This window comes from Kryptolebias marmoratus, linkage group LG12 (genome assembly GCF_001649575.2).
Source record: "Kryptolebias marmoratus isolate JLee-2015 linkage group LG12, ASM164957v2, whole genome shotgun sequence".
Classification (NCBI taxonomy): Eukaryota; Metazoa; Chordata; class Actinopteri; order Cyprinodontiformes; family Rivulidae; genus Kryptolebias; species Kryptolebias marmoratus.
Genome location: NC_051441.1, coordinates 10,692,216 through 10,720,146, shown reverse-complemented (window position 1 = coordinate 10,720,146; position 27,931 = coordinate 10,692,216). Strand labels below are relative to the sequence as shown.

At 40.6% G+C, this 27,931-nt stretch overlaps 2 protein-coding genes across 6 annotated transcripts; one reads left to right on the top strand and one right to left on the bottom strand.

Annotated features, from left to right (window-relative positions):
• The first annotated feature begins 8 nt into the window (after nt 1-8).
• On the top strand, nt 9-13,658 carry gprc5ba (G protein-coupled receptor, class C, group 5, member Ba). 2 transcript variants are annotated; one of them, XM_017421927.3, is made up of 4 exons: nt 9-594; nt 8,646-9,674; nt 9,902-10,053; nt 11,050-13,658. In XM_017421927.3, the coding sequence occupies exons 2-4, from the start codon at nt 8,648-8,650 to the stop codon at nt 11,092-11,094; spliced, it is 1,224 nt and encodes a 407-aa protein (XP_017277416.1). In that variant the 5' UTR covers nt 9-594; nt 8,646-8,647; the 3' UTR covers nt 11,095-13,658. The 2 variants fall into 2 exon arrangements, with proteins under 2 accessions (XP_017277416.1, XP_017277417.1); XM_017421928.3 differs by having other exon boundaries at nt 12-594; nt 9,902-10,029.
• iqck (IQ motif containing K) lies at nt 5,285-27,931 on the bottom strand. Of its 4 annotated transcripts, none has more exons than XM_037978555.1 (9): nt 27,829-27,931; nt 27,649-27,756; nt 27,469-27,566; nt 27,168-27,220; nt 26,966-27,043; nt 26,542-26,626; nt 19,265-19,376; nt 16,268-16,328; nt 5,285-5,563 (listed from the first exon to the last, which is right to left on the bottom strand). In XM_037978555.1, exons 1-8 carry the CDS (start codon nt 27,878-27,880, stop codon nt 16,273-16,275), a joined length of 642 nt encoding a protein of 213 aa, XP_037834483.1. In that variant the 5' UTR covers nt 27,881-27,931; the 3' UTR covers nt 5,285-5,563; nt 16,268-16,272. The 4 variants fall into 4 exon arrangements, with proteins under 4 accessions (XP_037834483.1, XP_024862916.1, XP_017277418.1 ...); XM_025007148.2 differs by lacking the exon at nt 5,285-5,563 and adding an exon at nt 13,162-15,547; XM_017421929.3 differs by lacking the exon at nt 5,285-5,563 and having other exon boundaries at nt 13,162-16,328.

Genomic DNA, 27,931 nt, shown 5'->3' with positions numbered 1-27,931 from the left:
GGATTATCTTTACGCACGTTATGCGGAGCGCAGTTTCAGTGTTCAGTCGGGAGAGCTGCAGCTGGGAGCTGCGTGTCACAATCAGCGCAATAAACCGGAGCGGGGGACCCGGTTTTATGGGGGACACCGTCTGAGCGCACCGCAGGATTTCGACGCGTATGTCGTGTTCATGACCGCTCCGTCGCTGTTGGTGACTGAAAGTCAGAGATGCGCGCCGCTGAACAAAGGATTTGGGGTTAAAAAAAAAAAGGGATAAAGAATCCCCCAACAGACACACGCGTTTTAATCCTCACACCCTCGCGCGTCTCGCCTCTCCCGTTTGGACTTAGCTTCATGTTTTGCCTCTGAGGACCGCCGGGTTTCTGTCTCTGGTTGGAAACCCGGAGCAGCAGCAGCGGGAGGTGGAAGAATCATCTGGGCTGTTCGGACACAGATCCATGTGGATGGAGAGAGAACGCAGCGCAAACACAGCGAGCCTGGCTCAGTCCGAAATGTGACATTCTTTTTTATTATATATATTTTTTATTCCACCTCCCATCAAACCTAACAACTGTGACTCCGTCTACATTTCTAGATCTGTTTACATCGATCAAGGTACGTGCTGCTTCCATCAGAATACTGATTGATAGAAACGGGGGAGGGGAGGGAGACTGATATCCTTGTGGAAATGTGTGCGCAGGATTTTTTTAAATTTTATTTACATGTGTCTTCGTCTGGATATCCATCTGAGGGTTTATTTTGTCTTTAAATGAGGCTGATCGTCGGGAGATGGGAGGGAATCACCAATAAGGTGCATCACATGCAGCCTTGGGTGAAAAAACAAGGCGATGTCGATGCACCAAATGCAAAGGTGTGTGAAGCAAAGAGGGCACGCAGTGTTTTAAAGAAACACGGGTTTACGCGCGCGCACACACACGCACACACGCAGAGGGTCCTGACAGATCATGACCTCAAGGGGCATTTCACAAAACCAACCTAAATAAATTCAAACTAGAAGCTATACGAAACAGTTTAAGACCAATTGGCTTTGGGACATTTTCTCTTTCTCTCACGAGGATAAAACCGTTGGTGTCTTTTGGCTGCGCCTCCATTTTAATCCCCACACCACACTGTGGGGGTATGTTGGTGTGTGTGTGTTTTGGGGGGGTGGGGGTGGGGGCAATTACTTTACTATATTCTTTAGCATTGAGGTTAGATGTCACTCTCTATTTTTGGATCACACACACACACAAACACAACCGGCCACACACACACATGCACCTCAATAACAATACTTCTGTTCCCTCAAACAAACACACTCTTCTGGAACCCCCCCAGAGACCTTCCCATGTTGTTTGTTTGTATTGTGAAGCGAAAAGGGGCTGTGCAGGAAAAAAAAATATATGTGTGGTTGCATTTTAGGTCAGTTTAAACCAAGGGTGGCACCTTTTTGAAGACATATTCCTCCAGCTTCGTAAACAAGAGCCAGGGCCCAGGAAGGGTAGCCTGACTGCAAGAATTTTCACCACTGACAGTCATTTTTTTTTGTGTAGGCTAAGGTGGCTTAGCTGTAGTGGCCATCTTGAATTGGGCTGACTTCAAAAGACAATCAGTTGTAGATTTACAGCCAATAATTACTTTTTGAGAGTTCAATTGAAATCTGTCCATTGATTTAAGATATATTTTGCTAACCGATTAATAAAATAGATTCCAAATGTTTTAGTAAAAGTGTCGTGCAATGTGTTGCTCCTCAAGTATACATTGGGGACAATCTTCAGCTACTACCACACTTAAGTTTAGCTCAATATTTTTAAGCTATTTTTGGGTTTCCTAAGGTCAGTTGGCTGTGGTGGCCATCTTGAATTAGATTAAATCCAAAATTTAATGAAAGGTAAATTCATCTACTGCTTTTTGAGATATTTTCCTAGCTCTGCCTTTGCCTTTCATTGGTGCGTGATAAACATTCAGCTGAGTGGAACTGTTTAAACTCAGCTCGCGTTTTCATGAGTTAGTTAGCCTTCTCTTGGGGATAGATGACCCTCCAGTATCCTCCAGGCTGATGCCATATGTGTGAGTTAATCTGAGTGTGTATGTGCGTTTCTGTGCACATGACGCTGAGTGTACGAGCCGTGTTGTCATCTACACAGGAACTTCCCTGCTACTCTGCTCATACGTGCACTGATGTTCGTGAGCCCACCCCCTCCTGCCGGCACATGCAAAACATACACACACTCACGTAGATAGGCACACACCCACACACACACACTCACACAGATAGGTACACACACACAGACGCTCAAGGCTCGTTCTGATTCTTCCTCCACACATCCGGCTGTTCCTTCCCTTCTCTAGCTCCTCTGATCATTATCACGCTCTCAAACCAAATCTGATCTCCCCAGCCCCCCTGCCATCACCCACCCTCCTCCCACTCATCCTAACCCAGATCCTGATCTATAATGGAAGATGTTTAACCATAAAGCACGGAAACAGGAACACCTGACACCGGAGCTGTGCGCATTATCTCTGGTTTCAGGGTACAGTTTGGGGATTCTGGATGCCATCACATCTGAGTGGTCATCTCATGTGTGTCGTTAATGTTACGGGGAAGGAAGGAGTACAGAGCGAGGGGGAGACAGCTGAAATTAAACATCAGAACTGTTAATTGCCAAGTTAATTAGCATATGGTCTTGCTGTGAGCCCAGTCACATGATAATGAGGCATAATTGGGGTGGCGAGGGATATGTGAAGAGGCTGGGGAAAAATCCTTGCACTGTCGGTTTCCTCATGATGGCACCCAGGAGGATGGTGCAGCAAATGAATATCCTCATTTATCAGTTCTGCCATTTTGTATTTTATTAATTTTTTCAAGCCCAGTTTTCTTTTGTCACCCACGAGTCATTTTTTCCCCTTAAATTCATCTTTCCAAGCCCCTCTCAATATTTTCATATTGAAACATCTACACATCAAGAATTAAAAGCACATTAAAGTTCTTTAAATGATGCGTATGTCAAACCAGTTGAACCTTAGGAGTACAAGCGCTGCACCATGAACATCAGTTCATTTTTGCACCTTCTTTCCCATACCTTTAAAATAACTTTTTTTTTGCAAGTGACAAAAATGCATCTTTATGTCCCAGTAACTGGAAACAACCACGCACACTCACGCCAATGAACAGCTTAACCCAACATGCATGTTTTTGGAAGGTGGGAGGAAGTCAGAGTACTCTAAGAAAACCCACGCAAGGACAGGGAGAACACAGAAACTCTGTTCAGAAAGAGTACAGCTGGGATTAGAGCCAGAAACATTCATTCGTTATAAGTACAAACCACCACACCACCAAGCAGCCAAAGCCTCAAGAGTTCAGCTTATCTGTTTACCTGTTTACTTTATGAAAGGTATCATATACCCTTAGCCGCTAGAAACTACTGTGTACATTTAAAATTAAACATAGATTCAAAGTAAATACCTTAAAGAGTTTCCTGTATCTTAGTAAGTTCTAAGAGCCTTACTTTTGGGTAAAAAAAGAAACACTGCTTTATTCTTATTGTCTTATCTCATTGCATATATTACTGGCAGCTGCTAAGGAGAGGCGTACAAATTATTTCCAAACTGTACTTATTTGAATTCTCTCAGGAAATAATCTAAATTCAGCATTGCAAATGACCGTGAACTGAGACTCACAACAAACAGAATAGTAGGCATCAGATAGGATCAGTGTTACTATCAGGTCTTTGAATATAGATGATTTTAAGCCACTGCAAAGTAGAAATTACTTTTTTTCCCCTCAGGATCTGGACAACACTCAAAATCCATTTTTAAATTGTCTAATATTTTAAGGTTAATGCTTAAAATATTCTGACATTTTTTCCATGTTTATACCTTTTTTAAAACATATGTTTTCATATGTTTGACACAGCAACCACTCCCCTGTCTCATACATCAACATATGGTCTTTTTTGAATGTTATAATATTTTCTTTACTATTTACCTTTAAAAAAACTATTTGTATTACCGTATATTAACAAAGGTCTGCATGTCTGCATCTTGAAGAGATCTGTTGACCGTTTAAGTGAAGTTTTGTGGGAAGGTTATGAAAAATGATTAACTTCTCTGTTGTAGTTGGCTCTCTGAATAGCCTCAGTTTGAAACAAAACAAAACACCAAAGTGGAAGGCTGCCATCCTAAAAAGACTTTTATAGTTGTTCTTGCAAACACTGTTTTATGAACCTTTACATGGCTATTAATTTTGCTTTGCAGGGTTATTCCAGCAGAGATATTGTAATATTCCTGCTAAAAGTGCTCCAGGCTGCACTAGATGTACTGCTGTTAGCTGTCGCCATTTGCATTTGCAAATAACCAAAGAATTCTGTATAATTAACCACATTATACAAAGCTGATGGTGGTTGATGGTAAAGGCTTGAAGATCAGGATTCACTTGAACTGCTGTAAGATTTTTGAGAGTGTTGTTTTAAGACAGCAGAAACCCACTTTGTTCTTGGCTCCACTTGGGCTAGCCATTAGCTCATCAATCCGGTCAGAATTAAACTCCATTTCACCAAACTGAGGTTATTCAAAGAGCTATCTACAACAGGTAAGATGTTAATTATTCATAACCTTCCCACAAAACCCCAATTTAAAAGATGTCAACTATTCCTTTATTTATAACTCTATAATACATTTTACATAAGTAGAAGCTACCAGCTATCAGGATTGAAACAGGATCAAATTATTTAAATAAATTAAGCACTTTTCTCAATTCGCACTAGTTTCAACCTTCATGGATGCTTTAACTGACAAATTAAAAAAAGCTAGACAGACATTCTTCCATTTCTTCTTTTTCTCCTAAATGTTAATTCATAGCAAACGCCCAACAATCAGTTATTCTCACTTTAGACTCTGGAGGAAGTCAGACGAGCCTGAGACAGAACTGACAGCCTGATTTCATTTATGATTGATAGATGAGCTATTAGGTAATCCCAGACGGCCTGCTCACCTAAGTGTGATTTCATTTGCATATTTGCACTTTAACAAACACCATCTATCTCACCTGCAAAACTCCCTCCATTACTGTGCAATAGTCAAGAGCGAAACTGTAGGATAAAGGGAAGAACTGAAACAAGTCATCAAATTGCAATAATCCTTCTAATCATTACTCCAGTAATTAGACAGCATCTGGTTGTCTGTTCTGTTTGATAATTATAGGAGGCCTTAATTGTTCTGGACTTGCTACATCTCCCCCTGTCCCCGTCTGTCCAGCCTGGAGCACATCTGAATGACTGCAGTGCTGCACGTTTCCCCTCTCATGCTTGCACTCCTGTTGTGTGTGACCGCTGAGAAAGATGCATACTACGAATTCTCAACATTCAGACTTGTGTTAGACTGTGTTGCCGTCACACACACAGATGCATTTATATTTGCATATGAACAAAAGTAGCACATATGGACCCGTATGTGTTGTAGGAAAAATGGATGCTTTGCAGAACACAGAACCCCAGAATGCCAGTTGGCTTGTTGGCACTGAGGAAGATGATGCCTGGGGAACAGCAGCCCTGCAGCAGAACTGGCCGGAGCTGGATCCTTCACCCTGTTACATAAGAAACACAACGAGAATAAAGGCAAAGGGGAAGGAGGAGGAAGATCCAAAATGGTAGGAAGAGGAGTGTTTCTGGGATTAGACAGTGGGGATGAAAGGAAGGAGAAGATGTAAGTTAGGTCGTTCACAGCACATTTTAAATGTAGCAGAGAAATCAGGCAGCAGTTCTGGAGGTAGAGTGGGACAGAAATATATCAGAATAATTAATTTTGAATAGGAAACAGACATGACTGCACAGAGTGGGAGTGACAGAGAGAAAAACTAGAAAGACAGAAGTGTGTTGAGGATGAGACTGTGACAGCATCCTTTTTGTGCTGTGCAAAAGCAAAATGCCAGAGGGCCTCTCTTTCTCCCTTTTTTATGTGAGTCAATCTGAAGAAAGTGTGTGGCGTGTGTGCTGTAGGTGCATGCCATGCGTGGATTGTGGTGTTTTACACATGCATGTTTGACTGACTGCGTTCATGTGACTGTGTTTGGCCTATGGCGGCTTCCAGCTCACCAGTCTGCCAAGTCACACTCGAAAAGCAGCCAGTGCAACCATCTGTACAAAACGGGGCAGGACAAGATAGAAGAATGAGTGAGTCAAAAAGTCACTAGTGTTCAGGACATGAGTTTCAGCCTCTTGTGTGAAAATGTGGCAAAGAAGAACAAAAAGATAAAGGAGGAGCAATGTGTTCGGATTGCTCAGGATGAGCAAGTGAGCTTTTCACTTATTGTCTCATCTGCCCTTTGCGTTGCTGCTCAAATTTAACAGGGATGTGCAATCATCATTATTAGGAATGTGGAAGAAAAATCATCAGAATGTCAGAAAAAGGAAAGCAGGAGTTAGACAGAAGTGGTTCTGTGACACTTTTTTCAGGTCATTGTGCAAAAAGATGGTGAGTCATCACTCTGTAAGTCATGTTCAACAGAAAAAGAAAGCTGTTGCAGAAAGGAAGGAAACAACAGAAGGGCAAAAAACTTTAGAAATGTAGAGACAGTCAAAGGAATTCTGAAGTGTCTAATTCTGTAAAGGATACATAAAACAGCTGAAAATTATAAATATCTATTAAAAAACCACATAAATGTATCTGTCACTGTTAGGGGTTTCCCAGAAACTCCTACAGTTCACACAGTTGTAAACAACAGCTGCTATGGAAATATTTTAAAATAGACAGAGGACACCCATCAAAACTCTTTAATTAATAAGGACCAGTTATGCTGACAGCATAAATGAAGAGAAAAAAACTGAGATATCTTTAACTTCAACACTCTAATTTGAGGAGGGATATTTGTACTTCTTTAAAAAAAACAAACCTTTTTCTAGTGTAAATACATTAAATGTGGATGTATTTTAAAGTTGCAATTGTTGATGCCGTCCATAAAAATGTCATGCATGCATTGACCTATCTTCAGTTTAGTCAGAAGAGGAAGCTTGGCATGTTTTTAACACACTCAGTGATGACGCAGCAGCTCAGAGTCATGGCTAGTTGTTGAATTTCATTCTTGTGCGCTCTCATATTTTTAACTTAATTTTGGTCTCTACCAAGTCCAGACTGGAAAATGTTGCTCCTCAGCTGCTAAAAGGTCAGCCATGGAGGCTGAGACTCGGAGTGAACTCTACCAGTAAAGTTACAAACCAACAGCTAAAAAAAAAAGTTTAAACTCAGTACAAAAGACCACAAATCTTATAAGTAGCATTTATGCTTCATATTATACAGTGGACATCTTTCATCTTCTTCTTTTTATCTGTTACTAAAAACATCTAACATTTCCAGTCCATCTTGTTTTCACAGTCTGCCCAATTTAACCTTCATATTCAACTCAATAAGCCACACAGTGTGAGACCAGGTTGCTGTGTAGCTGATCCTGAAACTCTCCCCTGACAACGTGACCGTGTAACTCTCCCTGACTTAATGTTTTGTAGGGAGAACATGAAGCCAGGAATACCCAGTGCCTTTATGGGGTATGCAAATACTGTTGGTAGGCTATTTGTGGAGGTTGTTAAATTTGTCATGTTAAAATTATGCTGAGGCTGAAGCATCCTGAACTCAGTAGTTCAATGTTTAGCTTCAAGCATAAAGAGGAAGGAAAAGTGCTTTGTAAAAGCCGACTGTTTTTTAAAAAAAAAAGATTGAGGCAGCTTGGAAAGAATGTCTGAAAGCTTTGTGACAGCAACCTGGCAAAGGGATATGTTTGTGTCCGTGGTGCCTTTAAATACACATCAGCCTCACATAAAACATGTAGCTTGTCAGGTGAGACGACAGCACTGATCATCACCGCAAACCCCACATTTAAAAAAAAACTTTGCGCATTTCTGTGTGTTTGTGTCTCACAGCTGTGACGAATAACCCTGGAAGAGGAAAATAGATAAACTGAAACAGCACTGATTTTGTTCTGAGGTGTGTTCTTTCTTCTCACTGAGACGCTTCAAAATTTACACACAACTATTTGTTCTTTTGCTCAAGGCACATTGTTCTTGTGTGTATTGTGCATTGTCTCACACCTTGTTAGATGCCTGATAGTGAGTCGAACTGCATGTACCCACATTTCTTTTACATATTTTTGTTTTTCATAAAAAGGTACAGCTTTTCTGACAGCTCTCCAGCAGCAGACTTGCTGAATGAGACCAAAAAATATAGTCTCTCTCTGTACTTTAGTTGCTCTGACCTTCAACATTGAATAAATGAAAGGCTGCTGATTTGAGGTCTTTAGAGTTTGTAGGGTATTTTGTGTGTGGGTTGTTGTTTTTGTATGAAGCTCTAAAAAGTGTTTTTTTTTAAATGTATGGTTATGAGCTGCTGTTGGTGAAGCAGGATGTGAGTTTGGTTTGTGCGTTCAGAAAGGTTTTAGTCATTCACCCTACATGAACCTCTGTCTTTTGTCTTCTCTCTAAAACAGCAGTGCCTGATTGTTTGTTTTGTTTCACAGATAGACGATTGCTGTGGGAATGACTGACAGCTCGACTCTGAAGCTTTCCAAACATTTATAAATCATTGTCTTTTTTCTCTCCTTTTTTTTCTTCCTCTTTGCCATTTCTGTTCTCTGTCACCACCCCTTGTTCTGCCTGTCTTCACTTCTGTTTATCTCTCAGAGATGGCGTTTATGCCTGTCCTTCTGCTGCTGCTGACTGTTGTTCTTCATGCCAGCGGTCAAAATTTGGCTGAGACTGAGACTCTCCCGACAGGCTGTGGCTGGGGCCTCGGGCGTCCCTACACCCTCCTCTGTGATCTGGACTCCATTTGGGGTGTAGCCGTTGAATGTGTGGCTGCTGGTGGGACGCTGGCTGCCATCTTACTTGCCTTAGTCCTGCTGTGTCGTTTACGTCACATCAGCGAGGGTGAGAAGCGCAGCGGCGTGGGACCCATCCTCCTACTGCTCCTGGGCATCATCGGCTTGTTCGGCCTCAGCTTTGCTTACCTGATTGAGCAGGATGAGTCTCTCTGTCTGATCCGCAGGGCCTTGTGGGGCCTCCTTTTTGCTGTCTGCTTCTCCTGCTTGCTGGTTCAGGGTGTCCGCCTGCGCAGGCTGGGCCGGGAACGTCGAAGCCCTGGTGGTTGCGCGCTCACAGGCCTGGCGCTGGGGTTGAGTGCTGTGCAGGGCATCATCGCTGCTGAGTGGCTACTTCTGACTGTGCTGAGGGAGGGGAGAGCTGCCTGTCAGTACCTGCCTTTGGACTTCTCGTTAGCCTGCAGCTATGTGCTGGCCTTGCTACTGGCGGCAATGACTGCCGCCTCTTTGGCTCTGTGCGGGAAGACACGTCAGTGGCGTTGCAACGCAATCTGGCTCTTGGTGACCTGTTTGCTGTCTCTGCTGCTGTGGGTGGCCTGGCTGGGCTTCTATCTGTATGGCAACGCCTGGCTTGGTAGGTCTCCTGAGTGGAATGACCCGGCTCTGGCAATAGCTTTGGTGGCTCAGGGCTGGCTGCTGCTGATCTTCCATGCCATTCCTGAATCCCACATCTGCTTGAGACCCCCACCTCAACCCACCGCCCCAGACTACTTTGACACGTCCCAGAACTCAACACGAATGAGGGAGACAAGCTTTGACGAAGACATCCCTCTTTCCCACCGGCAGTTTGTGGAGAACCAGGGCTACGGCTACAATGATGAGAACACTGCAGGTACGGCAAGACTTTAAAGAGAACAGGCATATAATTTGTGTGGACAGCTTGTAGGAAGAATGTAGGCCAAAGTGAGTAATAGAACACCAAAAAATACTGTGCCAGAGATGCTAGAAATAGGACAGAAATTCTGCTGTGTAGGAAGTGTTTCTTCACTCAGGAGAAAAAGTAAAGTGATGAGTCAAAATGAGTAATCTCTGTTCGCCTCTCTGTCCATTTCAAACCAGGCTTGAGAAGTGGTGGTGGTGGTGGTGCGGGGCAACACAACAGTAACACCGGCGCCAGACCCAGCGCTCCCTTCCGCAGCAACGTCTACCAGCCCACAGAGATGACCATGATCCTGAACGGGGGAGCGGTGAGTACAGCCTCCCAGTCACAGGTACACGTCGCTCACACGCCGCTCTCTCATTCGATCATGCCGACGAGACTGCATGCACATTTGTGCCTTCTGGGTCACAAGTCTTTGCACAAGAATGAGGGAGAGGTGTGTGCTTGCATGCCTGTGTGTCTGTTGTAGTTTGTTAGGCACATGCATGGGTGGGTTTGTTGCATGTGGTCAGTCATCCCACAGTGAAGTGTTTGAGAGATTGTGAGGGAGCCTCGCTGTGGTCAAAGAACCTGTAAATCTTATTTGTCCTCTGAGTAATATGACTGTCCACCAAACTGTCACGCTCTTCATTTTACAGGATGAGTGTGTCTTCTGGCTGGCACAGGTCAACCTCTTTCCAACTAGTGTGCTATGAATTTAAGTCTGCTACTATACAGCAAAACAACTCACAGATACAGGGAAGACTCAGATCAATTTACTAACGAAAGAATTACTGTTTTTATTACTATCAATTGGTACTAAATTGCTGATTTAGATAAAGCAGAGACTTTTGTGCTGCTTTGAGTAAAATTGTTTGCAGAAAAAGTAAAATATATAAACAAGAAAGTAAGCTCTGACCATTATTGCTAAAAGTTTAAAGATAATGTAAAAGTAAAAACCTTAAAGAATAAAACAGAAAACAGTGTTTCTGCAAAAGAGAAAAAAACAATAACTACTAGTCTGTTTACTTTGAGAAAGCCCCCTTCAAATGCTGATGTAAAGCTTTTCCACCTGTAAGCTTAGAGATTTAAAAAAGAAGAAAATCATGCAGAAAAGTCAAGGATTTGATAAAAAATCTACTTAGGTTTAGTTTTAGGATATACAAGTAAAAAGGATAGCATAGTAGTCCTATTATATACTGTCGGTCTACAAATGAATGTGATCACAGTCAAAAGTGGGAGACTTGTACTCTAGTGTAAATGGAACCCATGCAGCTAAGTAAGTGTGAATATATGACATTATGCAAACTGTTCATCATTTACAGGCCTACTTTTTTCCTTCTTGCAGGTGCCCTCCGCCCCTCCCACCTACACGGGAAGGCAGCTGTGGTGAAAGAAGTATGTGCAGCAGAGAACAAAGAGAATAGGATGAATGGGGGTGAGAAGGAAGGGGGTCCGGGACTAGGGCTCTGTTTGGTTGGATTGGACTTTCGGTGGCATGGACGCCTGCAGGGCCCTTTCACTCTGTGTACAGACTTTAACACTGACTCTGTGCCAATCAAGTATTGAATTAATGTGTGTGAGACTGAGACAAAGCAGGATATGGAGGACAGAGCTAAAACTTTTCCTGCACACAACACTCCACAGAAGAGGTGAAAAACTTGAAACGCTGAAACATGTCCAGCAAGAAGTAAAATAGAACAACCGCCGACTCAGATCTGAAATTGTCAACACGCAGTATCATTTTTATACAATTTGCTCCAGCATCATAGGCATTCTTGAAAACTGTGAAATCTATTGCTTCATTCTGATTTAGCTCTCATCCTGTCAGGAAGGATGTGTTTTGTGCTGCTCCGTACAATGCTGGTGCTCAAGTGGAAACATTTGGCTCTGTCCTCCATCCATCCACACTCCGCATGTAGACAGAGCACACAAACAATTGTAAAACTCGAGCACAGCCCTCTTAAAGATTATCCAGCCTCTGTCGGTGTCTATGTACAGAATATAAAAAGAAATGTGTGTGTTCTCTAAGACTCTCTCAATCCAACAAACTCGCCTCCTCCAGTTTGTCCACACTGGCCTTTTTCCTCAATTTCTCCCTGTTGCTGCCACTGTTCTATCTGTGGTCATAACACATCACACTCTTCACCTTGTGTCATCCTCCCACCTGCATGGACACATTGAAAAATACAAACTGTGAACTGGGGAGAAAGTTTCCAGTGGTTGCAGACACAACAAATGCAGTCTAAAGCACTTGTACGGAGGGATCACATGCTGCTATCAAACTGCACAAAGGAGCAGAGTGTGATATGATTGGAGGAGGAGGCCGTCAGTCATCACCGGGGGCGGTGCAGCGATGGGAATGTAGGTCAGACCGCTGTGCTCTCTCACATCTCCGGTGGCCACTGGCAGATCGAAGCAGCCAGGAGAGACTGTCACTTTAGATCAGCAGGAAACAGAGCGAGGAAATAAACAGGAAAAAAAGTCTCTCGCTCTTAGTTCCTCTATCTGTGTTTGTAAGTGTTGTGATTTTTATGAGCGTTGGCGGTGAAATTCAAAGTCCAAGTTGTGTGTGTGTATTTTTTTTTTAATGATAAATTTTCACATAACTCTCTGGTGAGGTATAGAACAACTAGAACAACACAAGTGTGGGTACAGTAGTCACACTGTGAGTGACAGAATATAAATATAGAGCTGTGGCTGCTGTGTGGAGATAGTCTGGAGCCACAGAGAGATCAGATTGACACTGTGGAGAAGAAAGAGGAAGATCAAATATAAGAGGAGGAGAAGGAAGGTGGGAGGGGGTCTGAGGGGTGTCTAAGCGACAGTGAAATCTCCTTCCCTCAGCTTCTGATCTGTGTGAGAAAATGGCTCCCTGGCCTGCCTTTGTGCATGATGTGGGAGCTGCTGTTAGTGTGGTTGTCTTCTTTATTTCATGAAGAAACTCTCCTTCCCTCCTCCTCCTCCTCACCTTCCTCCTGTCTCTCTGTTGTCAGTCACCGTGCCAATAAGGACTCCTTGTTCAACTAGAGTCTCTATTTTACACATTTTTCCTTCATTGTGGCACCAGCTATCACCAGAGGAACTGTGTATATAAAGTAGTGCTGTAAAGCTTTGCTTGCTTGTTTACTTTTCCTTTTTTTAAAATGTAGGCTGAGTTTTGGGCATCATATGACAAACTTATTTTTATTTTCTTTTTAGTATACAATTGCTTTATGTTCAAACTCTGCCTTTTGTTCCATATGCTATTATTTTAATTTTGCTTGTGTCTTATTTTTTCAAACTAGTACTTTTGGAAATGTTTTGCCAGGATTAGATATGCTTTTATTTTGTTTTTTGTTTGCTTAATGTTCATGGAATTTATGCGAGTTTAAATGAATTTATCGTGCTTTTACCTTCTGTTCTCAGAAGACAGTGAGGGGTACAAACACATACATTTTAAGATTTTTCAGAAAAATGACAATAGCTGTGAATAACTTTGGCACTTCATGCAGTAAACAAAGAATAATTTGGTAATACTCTAAGGGTAACAATAAAGAGCAGAGTAGGGTGGGTGGATTACAGTAAATTCAGTCTCACCAATAGCCAGTCAAGTGACCCCTGAACGTACATCAGCCCTCGACTAAGAAAGGAGCAGGGGTCGACCCTTAAATGCTGCTGTATGTTTATGTCTTACACTCTGGCTATTCTAAAATAGGACTGCTACTTGCAGACCAGCTCCAAACCCAAACACAACTTGCCCTCCCACTTCAAGCTGTGTTTGGGCCAACCCTGGCCAGAACCAGATCCATGCAAGAAGAACTGTCCTCAGGGGTTTTTGTGGTAAGCTGTAAGTTCCAATACTCAGAGTTGAGGATGGATGTTTGAATTCTTGTGATGTTTTCACTTAATGTGGAGTACAAAAAAAAAAAAAGAATAACAACATGATGTGACTTTGTAGATTTTGCACTTGTCGACTACCTATCTGTGCATGCTTATCACCATTTCTACATATAAGATCTTTCTCAGATGTACTTTTGGATACTAACTCTATTTATGTGACAGAAATCATAATTTCAATGTATATCAAATGACACATTTAATGTCTGTGCTTTCGAAAACACAAACGTGAGCTGCTTGTTGTGAAGTAAAGAGATTAAAATCAGGGGTTGGTCCAAAATAGTATGATTCCCCACAAAAGGAAACGTCTCATCTTTAGTGGACCTAACAATAACTTCCTCTGTTGGGGTGTGAAAACTTGAGGGTAAAAAAAAAACAACAAAACAAAACAAAAAAAAACAAAAATCTTCCAACTGATATTGTCTCTGTGTTAAAAACCAAGTAGACTGTGGTGAAATTTGCACAAAACATCTATGTTAAGTTTGTTGTCTCCAGGTAGCCCATCTGAACACCCATCCTTCCTGGGCTCAACATGTCCTTGCCTGTCCTCTGCTGATTTGTCTTGCCTTCAGACTGTTCCAGGAGGGTCAGCTAACGGGTAATAATGGTTTTCACAGCTATGACTGTGCCGTGATGCAGCATGCATATGTATAGAAACTTAATTCCTTAATTAGAAAAAGAAAAAAACCCAGCTAATTCTGTTGTTTCTGTAACCAATTCAGGAAAAAAAAAAAAGTTCAATAAAAGTGTCATGTTTGTAATTAACTTTTTATTGGATCTGGTGTTTTATTCTGAAACATGGTTGTTCTGGAAACTGTCGAAATAAAAGCCAGGTGAATGTTGACATTTGGGAGGATATTAATGAATCTTTTCTTTTTGTTATTAAAGAAAAAAAGGAGACAACAATCAGGTGGTGTGTGTTCACATGGGGGCTCTAAAGGCTACAAATGACAGAGAACTGCAGTTTGTACGTTTAGTAGCTATCACTAGGGGACCTGCCTACAGGTCAGAACATCACGAAGCAAACACATTACTTGAAATGCTAACAACTACAACAACAAAAAGAACTGTGCCCTTCTGGGTGCAGCACCCTCGTCGAAGAGCGGTGTGTGCATTCTAATTAATGCTACATGAACCCAGAGCACACAAATCAATGCAGAGTCATGTAATGGAGAACTCACCAAACTATTGTAGGAGTTTCAAAAAGCTTGCCACAGTGTTTTTTCCTAGCACAATGTTGTTAGTATAGTATAGCTTAAAATGTAGCATATTTACAGCTAAAAAAGAACTAAAAGAAAGAAGTGTTTGAGTTTTGATCTCTAACTCAAAGTTCTCTATGTGTGAGAACAATTGTAATCTACACCCACAGGGTGGAAGCTACCGGTTGCTATCAGGCTACATTGTGACAGCCTGGTGCCACCTCCTCTCCAGGGCTGTGTGATCTAGTTTCAGTCTTGCCCAGTGTTGCCAGACTTTGTGGAGCTAGCACCAGTATCAGATGTGCCTAGCGTAAAATGGGCTGTTTAATCATCTTACCCAGTGGCAGCTGTCTACCAGGTATCCACATATCAGAGATACGTTTTGACCCAACGCCTCACATTAAAGATATCAGAGAAGGGGAGGGTCAAGAAATCCTAAACCACAGTGCATCATCTCAGGTATATGCTCGGTTTGTGGGGAGATGGAAATATGCCTAAAGTGCACTTTACTCGCCTGGTTTAATTGACAAGCTGCCGGGACAGGACAATTATAATTTGGACAGTTTTAGATTGGCATGAAGGAGATCAAAGTAGTGCAAAGTCAGCTTAGCAGCATGGGGGCTTTTAATGTTTTGCAAATGAAATTTTATAAACTTTTCACAGTCGATCCGTGAAAACTGAGAGGATGTTTGATCCCCAGCGCATGCACAAAGCAGAGAGCTGATGGTGTTGAAATTCAGCCGTCACCCAAGCCTGCTGGATGTGAGACTATACAAAAATAAAACAAGGACCAAATATACCAAGAGATTCACACAAAATTAGACATTATAATTACATGTATAATACACATTCTGATGATAATTGCTTAATATTATTTTAAGACAAATCTATCCAAAACCTTTGATACTCTGAAGTCATCATTCTACTGGTTAAAGTGGAAACGCCATATACTCTTTTGTGATTTGTATTGTTAAGGAAAAAGAAAAGAAAAAAAAACAAAGAAATGTGGTCATCTAGTGGTGAGATATAAGCTGGAGGTGCCAAGAAAAAATATTAAGTCTGTTGCAAGAGGTCTCCCCTCCTGACAGTGTTATTGGAACAAAGCTATATGGTGCTCATTTGTTGGGTGAGACTCGTGAAGGGAAGCGATCAATCAAAGAGGGAATAGGAGCAATAAAATGATTAGACACAAATCTCAGATCGTAAATTCATGCTTGGCCATGCTCAGCTGGTTATAGGGCCTTTTCAGTGGCTTGTATGACTGATCACTTTGGTCAGTTTGACGCCGGAGCAACAAAACTATATAGCCTTTAAAAAACAGAAAAACCCTGCACATGGAGCGAAGGACAGTTAACAGCACTTCCAGGTTAGCTCGAGTGTTTCAAGTTCAGCTGGAGTCAGGCTGTTTCACATACAGCCAGGAAATTACTCAGTTGTGAGAAGGATGTTTCCTTCCCATTGCACAGGCAGGGGGGGTCAGCCACTCACCAGCCTCAGGGGTCATCTGGGTGGTGGCGGCTTTCTGATAGATGTTTCTCACTCAAAGCCACTGGAAACACACAACAAACGTATTTTATTTGGTATGCTGGTTGCTTTGAAGGAATTCACAATCTAAAAAATTAAAAGTATACAAAATATTCAAACATTTCAAAAATAAGTTTTGTACAAATACTGAAATGTTCCCATAAATCCTTGAAAGCAAATCTTCTAAAAAGAATTGATAGAAAAAAAAAATTCTGTGTATAGTTTTTAAAATTAAAGATGCAGTGCCACTCCAAATCCTAGGTGGTAAAAAAAATGTAGAGGTGTAGAGAGGAGTTTTATGTATACAATTTTTATACATTTATGTTTCTTTTACATGAATTTTAATTAAATGTGAGAATTAGGAGTTTTTATTTACATTTTTTCTTGTGTTGCAAATTTTGGGAAATTTCGTCATTGGTGTCACACCATGCTTACGACAGAAACTGAATATGAAAAATGTACAGAAATATATATTTAATAAATTACAGAGAGTATAACATTAAACAATTATGTAATGTAAAACACACAATTTGCTACACAAATTACTTTCAGGACCGACTACATGAATGTACAACATGCTTGAAAACTTCCTAAAGGTTTGCACTGACGGTAAACATTTGATGATTCATGAACTGCTGATAGCAGCACCTGTTCAGTGACCTGTCACCTTTTGACTTTTTCACATTTCAGTATGTGCCTGCTCTTTGCTCTATTGTTTGTTTTTTTTCCTCCATATCTGAATAACTCTGATTTCAGCCTATGAAATGGCAGAAGAGGCACAGCATGCTGGTCTCCTCAGGTCAAATAGGAGGAGTGCAGCTGTTGCTGGATCAATTTAAATAGGCTGTTTACAGATGAATGGGTGGTTAGGGGGGGGCTTCCCTAAATAATTTTGTTCTCTCTCTATTTCTGTCTTTGTGCTAAACACGGCTGTCCGTGCTTGTTGCATTACACCCCAAAATAACAACAGACAAAAAACAGCTAAGAAACTGCAATTTCAGCATCTCTCTTTCTCCCCTTCTCCTTCAAAATAATTTGTTTTACTCTCATTTTTTTTAATCCAGTTTAGATTTGATTAAAGAGGTCAAAAATGGTTTTCATTCAGGATGGCAGTCTGAGCAGACTCTCTTGTACATAAACACAGTGTGTTACACACGCAGACACCCCCCTCAGGCCCCCTTGCTATTATGTCAGGTCAGTGCAGCACCACAGCAGAGGAATATTTGTAGGCCTGCCATGGCTGCAGCGAGCGCCTTTGTTGTGTGGAATGTGTTAGTGCAGGGACAACCCGTGTTCATGGCGGCGTTGGTCATTGTTTGTGAAAAACACAAACACAAATATGATCATGTGTGTTATTGGCGATACAATACAACAACACCATATGGACTAAAGTGCACCTCGATGAAAGAATAGGCGGTTTGCCATTTTGAGGAAGAGTAGAAAACCACAACAATGCTGTGTAGCTAAATCTGGGTATTTCAGTATTTTAGTGTCATTTTGATTTATCTGGTCACTTGGCAACTGAAAGGGATGGTTATAATGTGTTTTAAGAATGTTTTGTGGGTGAAAAAATACAGCAAGTATCTAATTCTTTGTTATAGTGTGCTCTGCTAAAAGAGAGAGAGGAATTATAAGGATTGACCCAATGCTAAGGGAAGAGGGACAAGCCTGAGTTGAACCCTCCAACTAGCTAACTGCACATTGGTCCAACCCAGTGATGTCATGTGAAGTCAAATCAGTTGAAAGGTTGGCTTAAACTAGAAGAACAACCACAGTAAAAAAATGAACAATGCATGCTTTTATAATTTGTTCAGAGGCACAGCTTGTGACTATGGATCCAACAGGCCCGCAAGTAACAATGCCCTCCAAAACCAGTCCATTATTTTTAGCATCTGGTTACAATCCACAACAAAGAAGTTCTTTGTCCACTCTGACATTTGTCTTTTTCGTAGCCAGAACTTAATATTCCCTTTCAACCTATCACAACCTAGTTGTTTAAAAACACCTTAAGTGCTGTTTAAGTTTTTGGTGCTGGGACGCAAACTTTTAAATTTGTTTTTAAGGAATAAATTGTCAGCCAAGAGGTCCTAACTGTAGCTAAAATTTCAGCTTATTTTACATTAATTTAACATTTTTCAGTTACTGTTTGGGAAGTGTACTTAGGTTAAGAAAATGCTCGATGCTCATGATGTTAAATATGTCCTTTTCCTTCTCTGAGGATTTATAAAAGTTTTCCAACATGTTTTATTTGGTAACTTTTATTTTAGTAGGAGCTAATTTGGAATCACTTGGACAAATTTGTGCTTGTGTGCATTCCCAAGGACAAAGTTTAGTCGGTATCCTTGAGCACTAATGCCAGTCAGTCACACTGGTCACTGGTGTGCATTCTCAGCTGCTGTTCTCTGTCCTTCATGTGTGCAGACAGTACTCCCAAACATACACACACACACACACACACACACACACACACACACACACACACATCATCTTATGTTTCTCTGCCGTAGTCTATCGGCTTCTTCACTCTGCAACTCCTCTCTTTCTTCACATGTACCCCCTGCCCCCACCCACTGCCATCTCCATCACACAAACACAGCCTGAGCCCTGCAGAGATACTTTCTTTTTCATTTGGAGGCTGTCTTTATCTCTGCAACTCGTCCTCATTCTCCCCATGTGCCGCTGCTGCCAGAATCCTCCTTTCTCAGCTTTAACATCAAAGCAATGTTAGGATGAATACTGTATCTCTGCAGCAGTTTAGGTGTGCGAAGCTGTACGGTGCATGGACTGACACGGTCTATTATATAAGCATGTCTTTGCTTAAATATGAATGGGGTGAAATTTATGCATTTTCTTGTATAAGTAGCTGTTTGTTGGCTGCTAGAGAAAGTCAACAGTATCATATTACCTGTAAGCCTTGCGTTTAGTGACAATGTGTGTTGATGTGCGTGTGCACGCGCTCACCTCGACGCTCTCGTTGCGCCCAGAATTGCGTAACTGTTTTGGCAATGTCACGGTTCTCCCTCAGCTCCCTCTGCCATCGGCGCAGCTCCTGCACATCTGGCCGTGCTCTGATCTATAACGACAGCACACGTGTGGAGGCGACACATGGATGGGTTTCGATTAAACATACATTGATCGTCCTTACAAGACAAGCTACTCAGCACCTATAAGCTAATAGTGTTTTGAGTATAACTTGCATGTTTTAAAAAATATAACAGCTGAAAATGGAGATACTATTTGCACATACAAAACGAAAAATAAAGAAATTCAATGTGAAGAACCATGTAATGCAACACTGACTGCAATGTATAGGTTTGTGAAACAGCATTTGCTTGAATTGATAAGAAAATTTTGAGACTTGAGTTTTTTTAAGATTTCAGAAATCCACTTTGGTCTTGGTGATGCTCAGATTACCTGGTAACTCATAAATCTGGTCAAAGGTTTCTCCAAACTGAGGTTGTTCAAAGGGCTATCTACAACAGGTAAGATATTAAATGTTCTGAAAACCATTTATAGAACTACACTTTAAAAAGATTTAACCTATTCCTTTTTCTAGTTTTTCCTTAGTCAAGCAGCATATTTAAATATGGTTCGTGTATTAAAGTATTCTATAGCATAAAATAAAAGAATGAAGAGCCTGCTTTAACATCTAACCAATATTTTTACTGTTTTGATTTCAATTACACCAATTTAAATACAGTTACTTCAAATAGGGTTTGAAATTTAATGCTCATAATTGTAACTATTTTAAATTTAAAAAAAATAAATGAAAAAATTTACATAATTAAATGAATATATTAAAAAAAATCAGCATTTCTTCAATCACTGGTATGCATCTGTTTTATCAGCAGGTTTAAAATGTGATTTAGTCTTCCTACTTACAAAAGCATTTTATAATGGTATCTTTTCTTATTCATATTTAAATACACTTCTAACATGACCTATATAAAGTCTGAATGTGTATTCTGTAAAAGCTTAAGATCATGTCAAAGGGTTTCCTTTGGTTTACCAAGCAGTTTAGCAGTTTATGAGTCATGTTAAAATACATGACTGAGTGTGTTTGTGTGTCTGCATTGTGGGTGGCTCAGTAAAGGAAGTTTTTTTTGTATATTCATGTATTCTGATTGTCAGTAAGCTGTCTTTTGATTTGTCTCTGTGTTCATGTTGTAGTTGACTCATGCTTTTTTTTGTTCTTGGAGGAAAGCCCTGCAGTCGTGTGTTTTGTGTGGGCTGCTGGATTTACTGACAGATTACTAAACATGTTTGCTATTTAAGATGAAAAGAAAATGTCCCTGAAGAGATCACTCTTCCATCTCTCCCCCACTAAATAGGGCTCCTTCCTCGTCCTTACGCCATCTATCTTTTCTTCCTTCCTTTCAGACTGAGAGCCTCTTTTCTTTCGCTCTCCTCTCCTTCATCAGTTCCCGGGTGTCTCATAACAACACCTCAGTCCCTCCTGCTTCATCCCTCTCCATCCACCTCTCTCTTCTCTGATCTGCATTCTCCCCATCTCCTCTCACCCATCTTGCTTCCCCCTGCTCCACTGAACCCCAACATCTTCTAAAGAGTCTGGTTGTGTGGCAACAATAGTGTTTCTATTAGGGAGTATAAAAGTAGGCCTGTTATATAAGGCTGGCCATGGGCTGAGGAATTGGTAAGACCAGTGAGCTCCAGTAGTTAATTCTCTGGGTGTCATGGTGCTGCAACAGACTCTGTGCTGATGGGAGCAAACCATAGAAATGGAAATTAAGGGTGAGGGTCAGCACAAGTGGGGGGTTGGAGTCTGTTGTGTTTGCTCACCAACGCTTGTTTGCTCTATTTGTGTCTGTGTGCCACTCGGTGTCGATTTTCATTGGTTTCCTCCATAAATCTTAGACTTATTATTCTGCTCCTGCTGCTGTCAGCTGCTCCTAAGTGACAGAAAATGTGATAGCCATGTAACAACTGCTTAAAGACGTGTCGCAGACTTTTTCTTATAACAGCTTTGTGTTTGTATGTGACAGACAATAAGCCTAGCTGACTCTGTGTGTTTTACATCCAGTCTGTGCATTAGTGTAACTGATTAATTGCATGAATACGGACTCAGTATCCACACTATTAGCTGCTGTTCTGCTACTTTAAGCTTCTAGCTCACCTTTTTCATACTTATAACTACTACTTTAGCTTTTAGCTAAACATTTACTGCCTTTAGCAAGAATTTTGCTATGTTTAGCTTTTAACTAGCATTTTATTACTTTTAGCTTTTTGCCAGCCTTTTGCTATATTTACAATTTTTGCTTGCATTTTGACATTTTTGGCTTTAAGCTAGTGTTTTGCTTCTTTTAACTTTTAACAGCTTCTTCAGCACATTCAGCACTCAGCATTCACACTGCATTTTCCCAGAAAATGTAATTTCTCCAATTAGTGTAAGCTTCAGTTTTGTCTCTGTGCATGAAATTAGGCAATTTCTGTGTGTTTAATATGAGCATAATAGCATTAAATTTGTGTGTTTTTCTTATTAGCCTGAATCATTTATGGCTGCTTGTGAACACAGTACGTATGTTATTGTTTGAATCACTCATGTCTCTGCACATGTGGCAGAGTCTGCTTTAGTGCATGTAAATCACTTGTCTGATTAGAAAAATCGCCAGGACACTGAAAAGCCACACTCATCCAAATGCATTACTTAAGAAACAACAACAACAAAAAAAGCAATAAGCAAACACCAATCAGCAGGATAAAACACTAAACGAGAGCCACCATTTCACATCCTAGCGACATCTTCTTTCTGCTGTACAAGATGAACCCCTACACAAACCACACACCCACAAATTGCATAATTGCAGCAACACAAATTGCAGACGCTTTTTCTCACACACAGACTTCATCCTTTTAAGCTGATCTCCTTTTTGTGCAAAGCTTCACATTCTGCAGCAGCACCAAGGCCTCTGTTTGGATGCAGTAATATCACCAACACTGACAGAAACACGAACACAGGCTGCTCGATCTTCCCTTCACACTCCATCCACCCACCCATCCATCATCTGTATGTTGACCGATGTTTCCATCACGGCTTAAGCAGCTCAGTGACCTGTGATCTGATACAAGCCCCTGTAGACTCAAGCTGCACAATCCCCCCACTGTGCTTTTTAAAAACACTAACAGGTAATCACATTCTTGCACTTTCCATATTAAAGATAAAAGTCTCGTTTTGGGACAGAAGAGTTGTTTTGCAAGACAAATTCAAGGATTCAATTCAAAAACCAAGCAGAGACAGTGGGAACTGAATGTCCTGAGTGTTTGCAGCATTTTTTCTGCATGAGTGTCACTGCACGAGGTCGGTCAACTGACTTAACACTGAACCTCAGTTCCAACCATTTATCCATCGCTGCCCTGAGATCATTCAGCTGGAATCACAGACCTACTTCTGCTATTGACGCTGCACTTCTTTGGGTGTAACTAAATGAATGTGTGTGTTAATATGTCAATCAGCTCTAAAGGAACCACTACCCAGTGTGAACAGTGCTCCATTTTTTTAACAAAATTTGGTTCTGCAAGTCAAACAGAACTATAATTAAAGGCCTAACATTCCTTTAAGGAATGCATATCACCCACTACTTTTCATGTCAGAATTAGAGACTAAAATCCTCTTATGATGAGAAATGACAGCTTTGAAGCCATTTCAGTCAAACCTTAAAAATAATAACGTTAGATGCAATCTCATGTGCTATTGCGAGAAGTATCTCAGTGTTTGTGTTGTGAATGACTCTCAGCTACAACCACGCTAAATGTTAGCAAGATATCTGTAAATTTGTCTGAACTGCAGCCATTTTTGTGTTTTTTAAGGTTAGTTGGCTGTGGCCGCCATGTTGAATTGGGTTGGCTCAAAAGTCAATCAGTTGTAGCTCTACAGCTGAAGATAAGTCTAAAAGTTTCATTAAAATCCATCCAGTGATTTATGAGATATTTTGCTAACAGACAGACAGCGTTGACTCCAAATAGTGGCAATATATTAAACAAAGATCTTGCGAAATATATTATAATATGTTTGGGGATGACTCTCAGCTACTACTACACCAAATTTTAGTTCCATATCAACAGAATGTTAAACTTATTTTTGTGTTTTTGAAAGTCAGTTGGTTAGAGCAGCCATCTTGCATTGACTATGACAGTTAATCAGTTGTAGATGAAGTTTCATTAAAATGTGTTCACTGATTAATAATACTAATACTAATACTAAAAATTAAAACAGTTTGAGCTGTTTTACACTACATATCAGAATGACAATAGTAAAAACAATAAAACTGGTAATGCAAAAGTTTTACATTTTGGGAACAGCCAAGCTGAACTAATAAGCAGCTGGTTGGCACAACAGCTGGGCAATGAAGTTTGATTTACAGCACAGATGTGAAGGTGAGTATCAAACAATTAATTTACCCCCCTGAAGCATCCCACGCAACATTAACAATGATAATGTTATGGCGGCGTTGCAGCTCACTGTTAAACGTGCCATAAAAATTTATTGCAACGTTTCCATTGACTAAACCTTTATTAGAAGTTACAACAATGACACTACAACGCTACAGGTCATTCGCAATATTGACACAAAACCAGTGAAAAAGCACATTTACAAAAAGATACAACTAAACAACAGTACAACCAGATGCCTTCATAGTTAGTTGCAGAACACAGCAACACCAAGGTATATAATCAGTGTTTATGTTCTCCTTTTAAAGGTCGAGCCACTAAAATGTTGCCATAAATTTTGACTGCAAGTTTAACAGTGAGCAGGAGTGTCACTTTAGCTCCATTGCTCTCCTACGCATCTGATGTAGAAATAGATGTGTGAAGTTTTTTTGTTTGTTTTGAATAATGATAACATGTCACAACACTTTAGGGATCAAATTAAACCAGTCACAAACAACATAACTAACAAGAGCACACGTTGATTAAACTGACATGTGGTTATTATTTTTATTTGAAAAAACATTTAGCTGCTCATCTATTCTGTGTGCGCACTCAATATAACTGAACGAGTGAAATAAAAGATGGCATCTAAAATATCAGAGAAATTATTCTCAATATTGAAAACCTAAGTGTAGCTTATTACACAACAGTGATGCTGCTCTAGCTGTCCAGACTTGAGTAATCCTAATAGGTCTTAATGATCGGGGAACGTGTGTGTATATGTGTGCAGACATGGATGAATGGATTAGAATTGGCTGAGGAACGTACTGTAAAGAAGATTATGCAATAAGTTTAGATCTTGCAGCTCTTATATGTGAGTGAAAGAAGAGACATTGTCTGGCTCTAAATGTGACTAAGTTCGTGTCTCTGTGTACGTTCTCCACTGCTGCTCTCCTTCAGCCCTCAGTGTTGTGATGAAAGAGATTAATAATGGAGGGATAACATTCCTCTCTACAAAAATACTCTTCATCCCCTGCTTCCTGGGTCTGTGTTTCCTACAGAACACACATCCTCACACACAGACACACACACTGCAGTCGGGGAGTCAGCGCTGCGTCAGGCGGGTTATATAACAGCCAAGAGTGTAAGAGTGATGGGGGGAAATTTAGGGTGCATGCTAGGGGGAGAATAGCACAGATTGATCCTTCGCTGATCATATATTGTAGAGCCAAATCCCATCATCCTATTAAGATCTTTTAAAGTCCAAAAATATTTGTTAGTACTTACAAATCCCACTAGGTCAGATATTAGTAAATTAAACTTGTGATTGTTCTCTTAGACATGGGATCTGTGAGCTTTTGATGTGATTATTGGAGACTTATGTGAACCTAGATATACTGGGTGCTGCACATCCCAGTAAAAGTTTTGCAGCGTTTCACTGGTTCACAGTTGACTTTGTGCAGATGTCCTTGTCTCTGCTCTGCTGATCTTTGTGCTGCTAACTGCTGTTTTTCTCAAATCAAGGTAACAACAGTCGTGACATGCAGCAGCAGCCTGTCAGGACTTTGTAAACCCAAATGTATCCATCCTGCATCTTACGTAAGTCATGAACTTGTGTCTATCATAAGTCAGTCTAACTTCAGGCAATAATTGCACTTCATTTTTAAATCCTTGATCTCTGTCTGTTCTTAGCAACTGCAAATGCTGACAAAGATAAATTTCCTTCCGTGTCAGTCTAATTCCTAATCTGACAGTACTCTGCAATGTCAGCTTGCTTCTTTTCTTCCTTTTGTCATCCATCTGAGAATGTTCCAAACATAGCTTCATCCTTCAATTTAATCCTCCTGCTTGCTCCCCACTGACTGTATGCCTCTTTTTGGTTGTGTCACTCCACCTCCAAATCCTTCGGGGTGCCCGTCTGCAGTACTATCAGAGGCCGTTTTTGAACCCTCTCTTACTTCAGGATAAACAGAGCGAGGAGAGAAAAGCAGCTGCCTCACTGCTGCCACCACATAGAAGTAGAGAAGTAGAAGATTTTGTGCTACCAAAAAAGGTACTGTTGCCCCCTGCTGGTGCGCAATTAATCCAAACCTGCACACACCCACAAAATTAGCTCCATGTTTGAGATTACTGATTTTCTGATCATTTAGATATAATCAAATTATACATGGCATTACAGCTGCCATCTCTTTTTCTCTCCAAGGATTCTGGAAAACCTAAAGCTTAATTCTACCACAAAAAGAGCAAAAAACAACGAGAGTCTCGATGACACAAACGGAGCATGACCCCTGCTTGTCCTTACCCCACATAAAGTTGTGTTTATCGTTGTGTGAGCGAAGCAAAATGCTGCTGTTTGCTTCTGGCTGTGTCCGTGTATGACTATTTATATCCCCGCGTCACAGCGCCCACACAGGAAGGAATTAAAGCTTGGCATCACGGATGACATAATCAAGCTGCTGAATGAAACTGCAGCCCCTGTGCAAGAGGGGCTTTTCAGTGAGATGGGATTATAAAACAAAAACCCACATGCAGGTGTGTGTCTATTGTATCCTAACTGGAGCACACACACACACACACACAAAGACACACAAACTCAATGTGCCTCTGTGTCTGTGACTATCTTTTTGAAATTTGCTATATATGTCAGGTGACAGGCACATAATGAAACTTTTCCTATAATTCTTAAACATTGTTTTTTCAAATAATTTTTTGTACTTTTAGGGTTAGGGTTAGGTTACATTTAAGCCTGCTAATAAATTCTCCCTGACACTGTCATGTCATCCAATGTCCATCCATAGTGTTTTATAAGGTTTTTTAACAAGAACACCTATAAACAACACTGTCCAGTGTACCTTGTACCCCCGCCAGAAAGCCTGGATGAGCAGAGCAGCCTCCTGGTCATTCAGCCGCAAAAACAGAGGAATGGGAGGCCTGGGGCTAGAAGACAGGAGAAATTGGACATTATCAGAAAAAATAGACAATATAGACTTAAATGTGATTATGATTTCTTGACAAATAAAATTTGAAGCACTGTACAAAAACATTCAGATGGTGTATATACAGATTATCTTTTTAAACCCAGTTGAAAGTCCTAATTTTATCCTAATTGTAATGAAGAAATGCACATTTTTACTTCTCTGTGAGTATATTAATTATACTACAGCATATTTAATATGTTTTGCTAAATAAAAACAACAAAAAAATGTGTTAGTGTCCAGAGATGTCCGTATTTCCTGGATAAAAATGTGTTTGTGTATGTGTGCGTGAGACAGTCACTGGATGCTGAGCCAGTCCTTGACAAAAGGAATCTCATGAAAGTTCACTGGATCTTGTCCCTGCCTGCGGGGGTTATGACTGAAGAGAGAGGAGAAAATGAGATACACTGTTATTCACACACTAACTAGATGACATTTGAACCAAATTATTTGATGTGGTGAGTATTATAGAGATGTGAGTGTGTGTGTGGGAGGGCTCTTACTTATAGAGCCACTCTGTTAGGAAGTCACAGGGGACAAATACTGTTATTTTTCTCTGAAACAGTAAAGAAAAGTTGTAAAATGTAAATGTCTAGAGATAAAACGATTACTTTGTGAAAAAGATGCAGATTCAAATCGTGACCTTTTTGTAAGTAACAGTACTCTGTTGTTATTATTATAAAATATATCCTGTTGGGTCTGCAAATGCACAACCATATTAGGTAAATACAGGTGTTAATATATGCAATTTGTTGGTCATTCGTTTATGCTTTGGGTGAGATGTTTATCTTAAGAAATGTAAACCTCAAAACAGCCATGTTTTCTGGCTTCTGTCAGCAAAGCTTCCAGGCCAGGCAACAACACTGGAAACACTGTCTTCTGCAAGAAACGTGTGACAGGACCTAACACAGACACATTAACACAGTTATGTATTATATTTAACTCAAAATAACAGCAATGTATTGTGCAATTTATTAGTTTTACGTTCAAAAATGTGTGTAGCTGATGTGTCTTCAGCTGGTGTAGGTTGTTTGACTGAGCTTCCATATGTCCACTTTTCACAGAGAGGACTGGGTTGTTCGGCTTCAAATTCTCCAAAACAAACACAACGTTTAAACTTTATATTTATTTGAGCAGAAACGTATATTAACGCCTCTATCTTACCTTCACAAACTTGTTCCCAAAGTGATTTTTGAGCACCGATCATTTCTGCCATTATTTAGCCGAGCGGTCGTCAAGGACAGTTGTTGCCAAGGAAGTACGTACC

What these genes read in the sequence shown, in the direction of transcription:
- iqck (XM_037978555.1), bottom strand. Translation starts at nt 27,880, where the DNA reads ATGGCAGAAATGATCGGTGCTCAAAAATCACTTTGGGAACAAGTTTGT. An exon ending in TTGGGAACAAGTTTGTGAAG is followed by an intron (nt 27,757 to 27,828) that starts GTAAGATAGAGG and finishes TTTGTTTTGGAG; the next exon opens with AATTTGAAGCCGAACAACCC. An exon ending in AGCTACACACATTTTTGAAC is followed by an intron (nt 27,567 to 27,648) that starts GTAAAACTAATA and finishes TGTCTGTGTTAG; the next exon opens with GTCCTGTCACACGTTTCTTG.
- gprc5ba (XM_017421927.3), top strand. Translation starts at nt 8,648, where the DNA reads ATGGCGTTTATGCCTGTCCTTCTGCTGCTGCTGACTGTTGTTCTTCAT. An exon ending in CAATGATGAGAACACTGCAG is followed by an intron (nt 9,675 to 9,901) that starts GTACGGCAAGAC and finishes ATTTCAAACCAG; the next exon opens with GCTTGAGAAGTGGTGGTGGT. An exon ending in GTACAGCCTCCCAGTCACAG is followed by an intron (nt 10,054 to 11,049) that starts GTACACGTCGCT and finishes TCCTTCTTGCAG; the next exon opens with GTGCCCTCCGCCCCTCCCAC.